At 38.5% G+C, this 14,383-nt stretch overlaps 1 protein-coding gene across 1 annotated transcript in view; it reads right to left on the bottom strand.

The window, feature by feature from the left end:
• kcnq1.2 (potassium voltage-gated channel, KQT-like subfamily, member 1.2) overlaps nucleotides 1–14,383 on the bottom strand; it is a 197,252-nt gene that overhangs the window by 170,505 nt on the left and 12,364 nt on the right. The window contains exons 2-6 of the mRNA XM_042496706.1: nucleotides 11,463–11,553; nucleotides 4,085–4,211; nucleotides 3,822–3,900; nucleotides 3,632–3,728; nucleotides 589–729 (exon numbers count right to left, since the gene is read on the bottom strand). Of these exons, the coding sequence (XP_042352640.1) occupies nucleotides 589–729; nucleotides 3,632–3,728; nucleotides 3,822–3,900; nucleotides 4,085–4,211; nucleotides 11,463–11,553 (535 nt within the window). The remainder of the gene's footprint in view (nucleotides 1–588; nucleotides 730–3,631; nucleotides 3,729–3,821; nucleotides 3,901–4,084; nucleotides 4,212–11,462; nucleotides 11,554–14,383) is intronic.

The raw sequence follows: 14,383 nt of genomic DNA, 5'->3' as shown, positions 1-14,383 counted from the left end.
CTTTGAGCCAAAGAGCCCAGAGGTGAATGGTTTATTACCGTGTCTTTGTGGCACGCTGATCCCCTGCACAAGGCTGCCATAGGTTTCTCATTACTCTGCGCTTTCAATTCAAATGTTTAATTAACTGCTCTGGAAACCTGAGCCTCTGAGGGAAATACGCAAAACCAGCCCTGCGCACAGAAAACATCAACACACCTGCATCTGTGTGCTGCAGCAATGCATGCATGCTGCACACAGATCCAATGAGGAGGATAAAAACACAAGGAGGTTAATAATTGGTCTAACCAGGGTGGCCGGTTATCTCCATTTTTTCCAGTTAGAACTCCACTTCAAAATGCATTGTACAGATTATTTGTTACAGCTCTTTAGAGACAAGAATCTTTTCTCATGTACATGTGATGTGGCCTTTGAAGTGTATGAGCTATGTTGGGAAATTCAAGTAGCACTCCAGGAACCAAGTAATATATGCATTGCAAAAAACAAAATTTAGAAAACGTACTCATTCAAATATGCAGAGTACTAAGACATCAGTGAAGGACTTGCTTCTTCTAGACAATGTATTTCTATTTTCTAGTTAAGCCGCCTTACCACGCCCCACCACAGGGCATCGGCATAGCTGGAGAAGCCCGTCTTGCCCTCCTCATCCACAGCATCCTTCTCCGCCAAGTAGACAAAGTAGGAGGAAAAGATCAGGCCCAGGAAGCCGATATACAGCGTGGTGATCAGCTCCTGAAAAACACAGAGAAGAAAAACATCACCCACAAATGATCATTTGTATGTTGATTACTCACCCTGTTTTACGTTGAATTTATGACAAAAATGTGGTTTTCCTTTCATGCCTCAACAGTGAACTAAGAATCCCAAAACAGGGAAAATTCTTAAAGAATAAGAGTACAGAGGGGCTGCATTTAACAAAAGCAAAACTATGTCAAAACATCCATTACAAACTTTCACACACTGCCGCATAAACAGCCTCACACATGGACGAGTAGTGCACCTGGGCGAGTGCATGCATTTGAATTCTGCTCAGAGGGACACACGAGCAGAATTAAGACATATGTACTTGCCCTGGCGTGCTACTCATATATATGTAGTAAGGTTTTAGCAAACATTCATGTGTTTGGGAAGTACTGAGCAAACGATTGGATAAATGACACTTGGATATTACCGAATGAGTTGGGTGAGAGGTTATAAATTGATTTTTTGATTAAGTTTTGCTGTTAAACTTTAACTTCATCAAGAATTTTCTGCTTGTGGATTCTTCGTTGAGTGTGGAGGCATGCCGGAAAAACATAGTTTTCTTCCCAAACTTATTGTAGCACAAAGACAACTGGCCCACAAATGAGCATTTTGTTGGTGAAGTATTACTTAAAGTTGACCAATGTCAATACAACAAGAAATGTTGCTATGAAAGTATGTTCTAGGCGTTAAAGAGCCAGGTTGATGACAGGACACATCAGCATTACTTTAAACAATATGTATGTTTCAAAAGAGCTGTGAGTGAAGTGCTGTAAGCTGTTGACGGACACCAGCCTCCCTCCTCCTGTATGTAGTAGGAGGTGTCAGGTGGGTTCATCCCTGAATGATAGTGCCGTTTGGGGTCTTATCCATGTCCATGTTCGGTTGAAGTAGGTAGGTTGAAGCTTCATTATGCTGGAGCTATGAGTGTGTTTTTTGCACGGGCTAGACGGACTAGACATTTACAAAGCTGTGCTTGAGAATTGTTAACACTGTTGAGATTAGTCTTGTGTCAGCTCTGTTACCCACCTCCTTCTGCATAGCAGGAAGGATAAACTGGGTGTGGTGGTTATTATAGGTGACTAACCTACAATAGTCTATAATCAGTCAGTTTTGTGGCACAGGGCTCTGATTGCACTTCCAATGCACAGCCAGTCAGGTTTGGTGGAAAGTTGCAGTCTGTATGTGACCAGATGTACATTTTTATGTTTGATATTTTCATGATTCTGTAATGGCAGGGAGTGAGACAGTATTAAGCCTTCGAAGCCCACATGATATGAGACCATAATTCTCTGAAAACAGATGGAGACCTACAACAAGTCACCTTGCTTTCTATCCATAGCTTGAGACTACCACAAAGAATGAGCAATGGGCCGAGTATCAGTGTTTTCCAGGGTCAGCCCAGGAATGTCAAATTTACTGGTTGAGCAAATAAATGCACAAGTAAATGTGAAAAGAATGAATGTCTAAACTTATAGAGCCTTGTTATAAAGCTTCGCCTCCATTAAAAAAAACTGAGTTACAATGTGTAACCATTAGATGAAATATTGTGTATTTTATTATATATATATATACATACACACAGGTTAAATGCAGCAACCACTTCAGTACTGACTTGCGATTTTGAGCACACATCCTAATGTGGTTAGTCTATTCCTTTCCACCAACTAACTGACACGACTAAAGGCAATATATTTCCACTAAACAGAGCATATCATTTGATAAAGTGGTCATCTGACAACAAGGAGATGGCAACAAATCATCTTGAACTCCTCTTCCATTTACTCTCTTGACCTTTGCACGCAATCCTCACTGATCAGTCCTGTTCCTCTTATGCATCAAAGAAGCATGAATGTCAAGTTCGACTATAACCAAAGAGCACGGCCCACTTCAAGGCTTAGGAAAAGAACATCGCATCCCCTGATTTTATTGTGTGTCAGCCTAAGAAAATGCTAAAAGACGTGTACCAGGATATGATGAAAAAAGGAGAGGTAGCCTTGATGATTTCTTCTCCTTATAAAGCCAGCTCAGCTGTAAATTATTTGTGCACATGTGTGCATGTAATTTTGACAGTGCACACTGGATTTGCTGTAATGATAATGTCAGAAACTGCAGCTAATGCCAGCCTTACACTAAACAACATTTCAAGCAGTTTCACTGTTGCAGACATATTTCCAATGCTGGAGGAAAAACAGAAGAGTTTCACCTCAGTTGGTTTGATGGATGTCTTAAGTCTGTCTTTTTCAAGTCATGACATTCCAGCAAAATCATACATGCTCAATATTATCCTGAGTATTTTGTCTTGGCTCATGCAAATAGTGAAGTTCAATGACGGGAACATTATCACCAAACAAAACTGAGATATCTTCATTTTTAAAATATTTTGCCTCTCATTCCCAAGGTCTCCTACCAAATAGCTTTAGCTAACCCATGAAGAATGGTAGCAAGTAGAGGGACAAAATTCAAAATGTAAAGTTTGTACACAAATAAATATTATCTTCCATTGGCATATGATGGCCTTTTTCTAAATTTATGTGTTTTTGACACGTTTGGAGTAATATTTTCTACCATGAGTAGGATGAAATAATCTCCTCAAAATGAATCTAGTTGTGGTCTTGCAAATAATGATCCTGCAAGATCTCCAGTCTTTACAAAACCTCATACTGTGTGACCAAAACCTCACATTATTATCTTTAGAAGTGACAGGGTTTCAGACTTTTTTCTTTTTTTTTTCTTTTAAAAGTATTTTCAAAGTCTTCTAGTGTATGGGGGGCACAAATGATGCAACAGGAGTAATGGCTTTTTATGTTCCACTTATCTGTCTGACATGATTAAAAAAAATGCTAAAAATAAGCCAGTAGTTTCAGCATCAACTTGAACACTTTCAACCTACCTGTCGGTGAATAAAGACCACAGATCCCAGGAGTCTCCACGTCCCTCCCTGTCTATCCACATGGAGCATGCGCAGAATTTGGAGGAAACGGATGCCCCTGCAACACACAAAAACACCTCATTATCCTCTGATCCCTCTCCATCTACATGAATGAATATCTTAAAAAAATGCAAAACAAAATAGTCACTACCTGATGGCAGACGTGGCAAACACTTGGCCATTGGAACCTACACCGAGCACAATAATTGAGGCAATGACCACTATCAAATCTGTGAGAAGACAGACAGTCAAAAAAATACAAGAAAGATAATTAGGGTTGCAATCACTTCAGTTTTAAGGAAACATTGTACTAAAGTAAAGCCTTGCATGGTTCGAATGATCTAAGTTGATCTACAAGAACAATACATGACATCCGTTGTATTAAAAGGGAGCAAAGGAAAATGCCAGGTGCACCTATGATTGATATGGGCTTCCTGATAAAGCGGAGGCGTCCTTTGATGCCTGCATATTTGCTGCGACAGCCTGCCGACCACAGCCGGACCACATACTCTGTGCCAAAGAACAGCACCAGCACAATCTCCTGTGGAGCACAATGCAAACACAGAACAAGGGTTACATTAATCCATCGGTACAATGGTTGTGCAGCACATACAGGATGAGTGGATGTGGAAGTAGATAAAGTACCATTTCTGAAAGCATTGATAACACCGCGGCATGCATTAAGACTAATCTAAAAGCATTAATCAAGCCATTATAATCAATCACCAGGGTTTACGATATGATATGAGTGGGTAATGACAGGTGTGCGAGAGAGAGAAAGACACTGAGGTGGTCTCGAAGCACTTAGACCACCCAGCCACCGAGCAGGAAAGATGGAGGTTGATAGCATGGGTGATGACAGCTCATATTGAGACAGGGTCAATGGCCAAGTGATTGAAGGCACAGGATGAAATGTTATCACACTGCTGGCTAAAAAATAGAAATGTTAAATAATCAACGTGGGTGTTGAGATTTTGTTAGAATTGCAAACCTTTCTGCAGCAGTGGAAGAGGACAGTTCACTATCTTTATGAAGAAGAATTATGAATGTGGGCTTGGTTTTGAGTTATAATCACATGCATATCAGTTAAGGTTGGTGCCTTTACCCATATGCCTTTATGACCTGGTTACTCAAGACAATCCACAGACCTTATTGTGAGCAGTCTTCTGTAGGAACTATTTTCTTTCTACCAGCTACATCTGCAAACTGTATTACCACGCAGAAAGAAGCGTGCATCTACTCATGGACGAGATGTAAACTTTAACGGCTTCCTCCTCGGCTAAGCTTTAACTTTTGCTGGCTCAGTGGTGCTACATGAGCTAGCAGTAAATGCACACGTCCTTCTGCACAGTGATACAGTTCAGGTAGTCCCCCCACCCCCGTTTCTAGTTCTTAGGGGAGCTCTTTTCCTATTAAGGAGTCCCTACAACTGTTTGGTCTGAAAACACCCAAGGTCTGTGGATTATCTTGAGTAATCAGGTCATGATTTCTGGAAGGACACCGCTTTTCAAATGTATTTATTTGAGGCTTTGAGCACCAAAAATTGAGTGGGTAGACATCTCTACAGTTGATATCTCCAACACTCGCCACTCACACCAAAACAATCTGATAAAAAGCACTACAGTTCGGAGAAAAATAAGTATTGATGAAGGTGAACTGTCCCTTTAGATGTGTTCCAATATGTGCCATTGTGAGTTTGTTTTTCTATTGTGTGCATACCTGTGTGCCCCTGTGAATTAATTAAGCCCTTGTGACGGAGATCGATTTCCTGGCCACCGTGTATGCATAATATTTAGCCACCATACTGTCTGTAAAGACCTAAGGCCATGTGGGTGGTCATCTGACTGATTGCTTGAACTGGCTGCTCCCTGACCACCCCGTGTATGAAACTTAATAGCATGAGCCCTGCTGCAATAACAGAGCACTACAGAGCCCCAAAACAATGACCCGTCAATCAAACCAGGCACTGTTTTGGCTGGCAAAAGTGTAAGCACAAAGACAGAATGCACTGATGTATACATATAGGGATACTTTTGCAAAAGTACTTTGGAACAGAATATTTTTTAAACACCTACCTAAGGCCTTCATCACGGTTATGATAGTGAGGGGCAGGCAGAGGGACAGATCCTTTTTTGCTGCTTTCTAAATTTTTTGCATGCCCATTTTCATTAATTAATCATGTTTACAGCTTCTCGCTTGAGTCGTCTGGCCTGCGATTCGTATGCCCGTTATTCATCCCCATGAATTGCTCATTTTCTGTCACTGAGTTAAAGACAAAGAGAGAGGAAGATAAAGAGGCAGGATCGAAGACAGAGACAGGCAGAGATGGTTCAGTGAATCTTTATAACATAGCCTGATAATCAGACTGAATTACCATTTAGGTTCACATTATTCAGTCAGATTTGAGGCAGGCATTCAGAGGTCTGGAACCCAGATACAGATAACATCCATTTCAGTTGAACTTGACCAGCCAGCCATAGCCTTGTTGTTTGTGGAGCAAAGTAACATACATTTCCAGTCCCTGATGCTGTGTCAATATAACACTGTATAGTCCGTGGACAGTCTCATTAAAAGATGATAATTGTGCTAAAAGATGAGGTTATGTGCCCAAATGTTTTCATAGTTCTTTGCATTCAGGAGAAGGCTGATCTAATGACTGAAATTCTATCCCATCCTTTATAAAAAAAAAACTCTGGTGTTGGCTTACAACTTGGATGTTCATATGATTTTGGATATGTTTTCTAGAAAATAAAACAAATGAATAAACACTGACTAAATGCCACACACTCAAACCAAAACTTCAGCCGCAACACAAAATGGTCACAGAATCCCAATTCATCCAGTTTAGTAATTATGACATCTGGGTAACATTTCAAAGTCAAAGGAACAAATGATTTTGGGAAATTTGAAAGGATTAGTCATCATAACTCTATAAAATGGGTCACCCAGATGTTGGGGAGTTTTTTGTGTGTGTATCAGAAACTGGCAACTACGTGTTTACTGAAAACAGCCGCCTGTTCGCGCAGCGCTAATCTCGTCAAGCCAGACGAGGATGAAGCTCATTCACAGAGCTGCTTGGGAATTACGGTATCAGATAAAAATGTGATTAGATTGCTTCAGCCGTGTGTACCTCTACAAGAGAGGTGCACATACGCACAGAAAGTCACTCCATTACATGGAGACTCACCTGGGCTTTACAGAGCTTGTGCAACTTATGGATGGAAAATAAAACAAACTAATATCCTCTTTATTAATGTTGGATTTCAGAAAATCATATCAAGCCCATGTCAATTGCACATGCATTCTCACAGGCGACTTATTCAATGTCAGATTTATAGACATTGGTTATCCTTTTTGTTTATTTCTTTTTTGAAATCTGGTTCTTAATATCAGATCATGAGTATCACAGTTTCAATTCTAAAAATAAAAATGATAAAGAACAGTTTTGTGATAGAAATCAAATGCTGGAACCACAATTCTCTTTTTTGACCATATGGACTCAGTGTGGTATATTTAAAAAAAAAAAATAATATATATATATATATATATATATATATGTACATACATACATACATACATATACATATACATATATAACATACACATATACATATATATATATACATCAAAATGTAACTAAATCGTGACCCTGAAAGCACACAATTTTTAACCAGTTTATGTATTAAAACAATGTGGATAGTATGTGTAGATGAACTGTGGTAAACTTCCCTCCAGCTACCCATTGCCTAGATATTCCCCCTTTCCCCCAGTAAAACACCACCAAAAGGACCTCCACTGGCTCTTAGGCTGTTGTTCAAACTACAGGCTGTACTTCCGCATTTTGGTATTGCCCTCTACCGCAGACACAAAGAGTAAGGAGCTGGCTTACGAGACACAACCGCACCTCTCTCTTTCTCTCTGTCTCTCTCTCTCTCTCTCTCTCTCTCTCAAACTTGGACCAAAATCCAACCATACAGTAAACCTAGGCAGTGCTGATCAAATATGAATCAACATCACGTTACTGCACTGCCTGTTTCTCTTCTAATATGTTTTCACAAACATTTTTTAAGGCCCTGTTCAACTGTAATAGTGAGTTAAGTTTAGTTGCTAGAGTTAAGTTGAGTTAAGTTTGTAAACAGGAAGTGGGCACCATACTGCTTCCTGCACAGTGAAAACTGAGGCCAAAACAAAAAACATAAAACTAAGCAGCCCTGGTCAAATACAAACCAAGATTCTGTTTCTGAGTTGCATATTTCTCACCTCAGATGTTTCAGAAACATGTTTTAGCTTACTGTTTAACTGTAATGTGAGATCTGGCAGGCCCTCATTGTTTCACACGGACCAGTCCACATTACATCATCCACTGGCGGGAGAAATTATTGGTCTGATCAGGCGTGAAACATTCTGGTAGTTGTAGGTTTTCTATCTCTTGGGCAAAAGTGTCCTTTTTCACCGTTTTCTCTGGTCATGAAGCACCAATTTTAAAAGTATTTGCGTCTTTCTCCTGCATAGATGACCTAGTTTTATGAGAAGGCCTCTTTTATATCAGTGAAATAACTCTTTAAAATCGAAAGTCTAAACGCAGAGATGATTTGGAGAATCATGACACCAACAGTCATGACTAATCACATCACAAAATTCTACACTCACCAACCCCTTTAATTCACTCCAGTTTGCAGACAGTTGTGGCTGTTGTATCTGTGTAAGTGTTGAATTACTGTTGGAATAACTGTTGTGTATTTTACTTTTATGAACCTTACGTGTCTACATGAAAAACTGTACTTACTGACACTAACCTCTACTTTCTATGGGGACTTAATGTTGAATTTTTGCTAGTGACAGATGAACTCATTCAGCCTGAGCTTAAACACATCTGACACCTAGTCTATGTTTGTGTGAATCTAGCTCCTTTGTAACTGTACCATATCATGTTTTTACAAAACCTTTGGTCTTGATTTTGTAATTACTATTATTAATTTGTTGTCCTATGGTGTTTTCACAGTCTCCATTTACTTCCTTAAATGCAACACGCTGCCTTTAACCTTTATTAGGAGTGTAGCTGCATAGCTGTGCATAGCTCTACATGTATAATGAGGGCATATGAATAGTTGTTCAATATATAATGAAAATGTAAAAAAAACAAAAAAAAAAAACAAAGAAAAAGACTTGGGCAGAAGAGTGGACAAAGGAAAGATCAATGTGACATGCGTGTGTGTACTGTGTGAATGCCTCTGTGCCTCCTGCCCAGCCTGGCCAGCTTTACTTTGGCAGCTGCCCTGAAGGCCAAATATCCTCAAGGACTAATGTCCCCTCTGCCATCCAAAACAAGCAGCCTGTGATTCACTGATGTCAGCTCACCCTGAACTTTCTAAGTATAGCTACAAACATCACTATACGCCACCATGACACCATTTACAGGGCTCCGCCCCCTTCAAACACACGCACAGAAGTTAAGGTATTATCTTATCTCACAATTAATATTGAATTAATAATTAATTAAAATAATTAATATTGAACCAAAAACCATGCATTACAAATACACATGAATACACGCACACACGGCCAAGTGTGCAAATAAAACAATTCAAGAGAAAAGACAAGGAGTAATTTTGTGTGCAGGAATTAATTTCGATCTAAGTCTTTGTGGGGCTGATTACTGCGGGTTTCCTGAGAAATGAAAACAGAAAAAAAAGGTAGAACGTGGGTGGAGGGAAGAGACAGAAAGCGAGTACGAGATAATGATAGAGTGTTTGGCTCTTCTTGGGTAAAAATAAATGAATAACCGTGATAGTAGGTCTTCAAAGGATACTGGCCAAAAGTTTACAGAACACAGTGTCCACTCTGTCCTCTGTTTGCCCCCGGGACTCAGGAGGTGGTACATGTGTGTTTTTGTGAGTGTGTGTATCTGTGTCGTGTATGTGCAGCCTTTGTGTAAACTGTGCGTGAGTACGCAGGAGCTACGTGTGTATTTATATTCACGGTGTGCTGGCAGGAGACAGATGATGCGAGCTCTTTGTAGAGTTTCCAAACAGCAGCCATAATTTTCTCGAACCTGTTGTAAGCCCTGGATTTATTGCATCACTTAGCAGCCTTAATAGCCTAATAAGCAACAAAAAAGTCAATTTACCAGCACGTATCAGCGAGTACAGTCTGTGTGGAGCCAAATGATTCGGCATAATTAGGGTCATCACAATAGGTTAAAAACAGTGGCTGCCCATTCCCATGCTAATAATGTACACTATGTACATGTTACTTACTGTAAAAGGCTTTTAGATGAATGCAATATACCCTGGCAGGTGCTGTGTGGTGGTATTTCCAATAACTGAAAGAGATTATTCTTTTTGAGCTTTGTAATATCTTTGGGTCGAGGTGTAAGATGGCGGGTAGAATCCTTCCCAGCTAAGATCTTCTGTCTCCATCATGTGGATAAAGAGGGGTACTGCAGTGGAGCTATAACAGCTTTAGACTAGCCATCTGTCACTCTTCAGTTCAGTCTCTATAAAAAATATATATATTTGTTACAAGCTTTGTTATAAGCTTTGTTACATGAGAAAATGTAAGTCTTAACTGTCATGGAAGCATTACTAAACCCCTACTGTCACTAGAGTGGTGATAGCACCTTCATGAACAGATATATATACTGTATATATGCCATTATATGCGATGCAATGATTGTTTTCATTTTTCATTAAATCTATTTAATAATGGTTTACTTTAGGGATATGGGATAAGTGAGAGGTTCCAAGATCCAGATGTTACATATTAAATAATACCTGTTTTGTCCAAAAAAACAGTCTAAAACCCAACGAAATAAAACAATTGACAGGGGAAAAAAATAGAAAAAAAGGCAGCAAATACGAGAAGCTGAAACCAGTAAATGTTTGGCTCCATCTAAGATAATCCTCAATTATTAAAATTTTACATTTTCTGCAGATCAACTGATCTGCTGATTGATTCACTGTGTCATGATTGCCATTGTGTGTGTTTTTAAAGGCCATACACACTCATAGTCCAATCACACAGTTGTTTTCAGTTCATCTGCCTGATTAGTCCTCATGTTAGAACTGTGTGGGTGTCTACAAACTGCACTGAATGAAAGACTTCACCCACAAACCAGTTAAATCGATTATTCATTTCTCACCACGTTACCTTACCTCTATGAAGAATGCAAAACTTTTTTTGTGAATTTAAGTAATAACAGTTCAACTTTACCAACAGCAAGATTATATCTCTGCTATAACTGTAGCTCCACTTAAGCAAAGTTTTAAATAACTTTTCAGCAACAATGCATGTGTTTGGGAAGCAAGGAGCATACGACTGAATAAATGAGACTTGACTTATACTGCATGAGCTGTGTAAGAGTTTGTAAACAGATATTTTTAATACATTTTTGGCTGTTGATTACCTAAATTCATTTTGGATTCTCTGTTTACTGCGGGGGCATGCGAGAAAACAAAGGTTTTTATTAATTCAAGGTAACACTGAGTGAGTATTTGATATACAAATGGTCATTTGTGAGTGATTCCTGTTCATCAGTCTGACTCTAAACTTATTATTATTTTAGTTTCACCTGTTAAAGTACACCTGCATGGGTGTGCAGGGCCTTTAAGACCAAAACTGATGAATTTGTTACATTATTTCTGTATAAGAAGCCATTCATAACAGACACCTTAAATTTCCCATCCACATGAAAGAATGATGAAGATTTTTTAATGTTTTAGCCTATTTGTGGAGTCGTATGGAAGTTTCGAAAGTTAGTTTGACACTTTATCAGCGCAATGACAGTACTCACCATCCAGAAGAGGGTACCGGTGGCAAACTCCGCATATTGCTCTATCGTGGACAGGACACTGAAGATTAGACACACCAGGACCATGAGGAAGCTGTAGGGAGAGAGCAAGTTGTCACCAAATATCACTCACTGTTCTAGTAACAAAAAAAGTAAAAATAAAACATATCACTATATATGTTGTGACTTTGTGTATACTAGCTCAATAAGTCCCATTAGATCCTCTAGATTACCCTCTGTGCCAGACTGTAACATACCATTTTGTCGCACTGCATTTGGGCAATCAGCTTTTTCTGTAAAAGCTACAAATCAGTGGAACGCTTTGCTGACAATGCGAGGAGCTGCAGCTCTATCAGGACTTTTAAAACCACACTGAAAAGACGGTTAAAAGCTGCTCAGCTCTGCACTCACTGACCTTGAACTCTGGACTTTATAACGTGTTATTAATTTGTCAAGCATTCACTTATGATGCGTTATTGTGTTTAGCTTTTTATTCTGTGTTTTGTAAGTGATGTGCTTTTTTGTGTAGTTTTATGTTGTACTGTCTGTCTTGTCCTCTTTGTATCATATTATAACGTGCTACTGTGTGTATTTTTTGCCTCCCTTCAATTACCTTCAATAAATTAGATTATTTTTCCACAAACAGCAACTGGTTGCACAGCAGACCAGGAAAAAAGAAAGATACACAAATGAATACTCTAAAATATTTAGAATCTGATTGGGTATAGGAGCTTAAAGCATCTTTTTCCCTAGAATTTAGCTGAGGGATGGAAGAGGGCATCAAGGAGTATTAATGTGTTCATATTCATAATGTTTTGTGGGTTTTGGCTGATGGACAGAGCTTGTTTCTGCTGTTTGTTACATTGAACAAACTTTCCTGTTAATTGCCACTGATCTGTTGCAGACATAAACCACCTTATAGAGTACATTTTTTGTTTGACACTAGGAAATGCATACTAACATGTATCTACAATATCTGCAGCGAAACAAAAGAAACAAGCTGTTTCCTCGCCAGTTTTCAATGTACGTTCCTCTTGTCATCAATCTGCTGGTATTAACAGCTGACAGGATGTTTCCGTGTCTCCTAGCAACAGTGAAATATTCCGACGAGCCTGTCCATCTGTCAGTGTATATACATAGTCTACAAATAGCCTGTGAGTTTAACATGCACTACCAGCACACCTAAATGAAGGTAGAGGAAGAAGAAGTGAATAGAGGAAAGTACGAGAATAAAGTGAAGGCAGAGATATGAAGTCTATTCAAGTCAAAATCAGTTCATCTGCCGATTATCTCTCTATTAAATGATTGTTTTCTCTTCATATAAATTTTCATTTACATCTTTCCCCGAGCCCAAAATGACATTTTTAAATTGGCTTTTTTTTAGTCTTAAGATCTTCACTTTATTTTCATAGACATAGACATAGACAAGATAGACAAGACAAGAAACATATAGAAACTACACAAGAGCAGCCAAAAACAGAGAGTGTGATTTTTAATTGATCGGTTAATCACTGATTAAATAGTAACAGATTAATGATCTACCAAATGTATAATCAACTACTAATAATAAATGATATAAAGATAATAAAGAATTTAGCACAAGAAAAGGAGCGGGAGAGGAAATAAATTGAAATCAAATCAAACGCAAATATCTATTTAATTATGAGCCAGATCATTCTCAATAAAATACTACTGGATTTGTTTTTTGAAAATACAACATAAGTCATGTATGCACACATAAACCACTTTCTCCTCTGATGCCCGTTTCCGGGGGCTTTTTTTGGGCTTATCATACATTTTTTACTGCTTATTGTAGATCTTCTTCTTCTTTTAAAGCAATGTGTTCATTTGTGATGTGTTGTCCCGTGGACTGTTCTATGAGCTGTCCGTGTAGCTGTTTTTTTTCATGGTGCCTGCTTTAGGACTACGAATGAAATTTAGCAATAATAATGTGCACTGTCCTGTTTCAATAAACTGAATAAATTAAATTCAGAATGATTATTAGTCTCTAAATACACCAGAATTAAACAGCATTTTATCAGTGGGGATTATTATAATGTCATGTCTTTTATTCATTTATTTATTCATTCAATTTAATTGATCATTTGATTCCTTAAGACTAAGCTCTGAAAAAAAAACCTTTTAGTTTTTCTTTAAAAAAAATAAAAAATAAAAAACAAGCATTAATTGCATTTCCTTCTTAAAGTTCTGTACCGTTCATTCAAGACACTCTTAATTAAGTCAAGTCTTTTAACAAGTACCATTAACCCTCACTTGAGATATTTTCAGTTAAGAGTATTTTCTTCTAAAGTGTTCATTTATTCATTCTAAATTTTTAAAGAGGCTCATGAGAGGCTTGGTCTCTCCTGACCCTACAGGATTAACAGCTGAGTCAGTTGTGTGCATTTTCGCCATCCCATTAATAATCCTTAGAACACATCTTTTAAGTGCTTTTACATGTCATACTGTGTGAGTGTTGTCATGCACCATCATCATCATGATCTCACTCACTTTAAAAACAAACAGCGGCGGGTGCATTATGATGCTATGTGCTACGAGCTGGATTACATGCCATATGCTGGAAGGGTTATGTAAGTGTCTGTTGTTTATCATTATTCATGTAACACAGGAAATAACGCAGAAACGTATATAATCCCACGCCAAAGAAAGACTTGCAGGTGTTGCATTTCCTGAGGACACCATTCAGTAGACAGGATTTTCTCTTTTCTTTTTTGAGTTGAGTATGCCCAAAAGAGAAGTGTAATTACTATACATGACCATTCATGGGAGTCACACCTGTGTACTGGACACTTAAGTGACCCAGTACAAGATAATAGATGTGTTTTAAAGATCCTGCTCATTTTTGGTCTCTCAGATGGCAGAATGAGCGTAAGACAATGCGTTGATGGAGGGTAAGACTCCTG

This window comes from Plectropomus leopardus, chromosome 11 (genome assembly GCF_008729295.1).
Source record: "Plectropomus leopardus isolate mb chromosome 11, YSFRI_Pleo_2.0, whole genome shotgun sequence".
Lineage (NCBI taxonomy): Eukaryota > Metazoa > Chordata > Actinopteri > Perciformes > Serranidae > Plectropomus > Plectropomus leopardus.
This window is presented reverse-complemented; position numbering and strand designations above follow the sequence as displayed.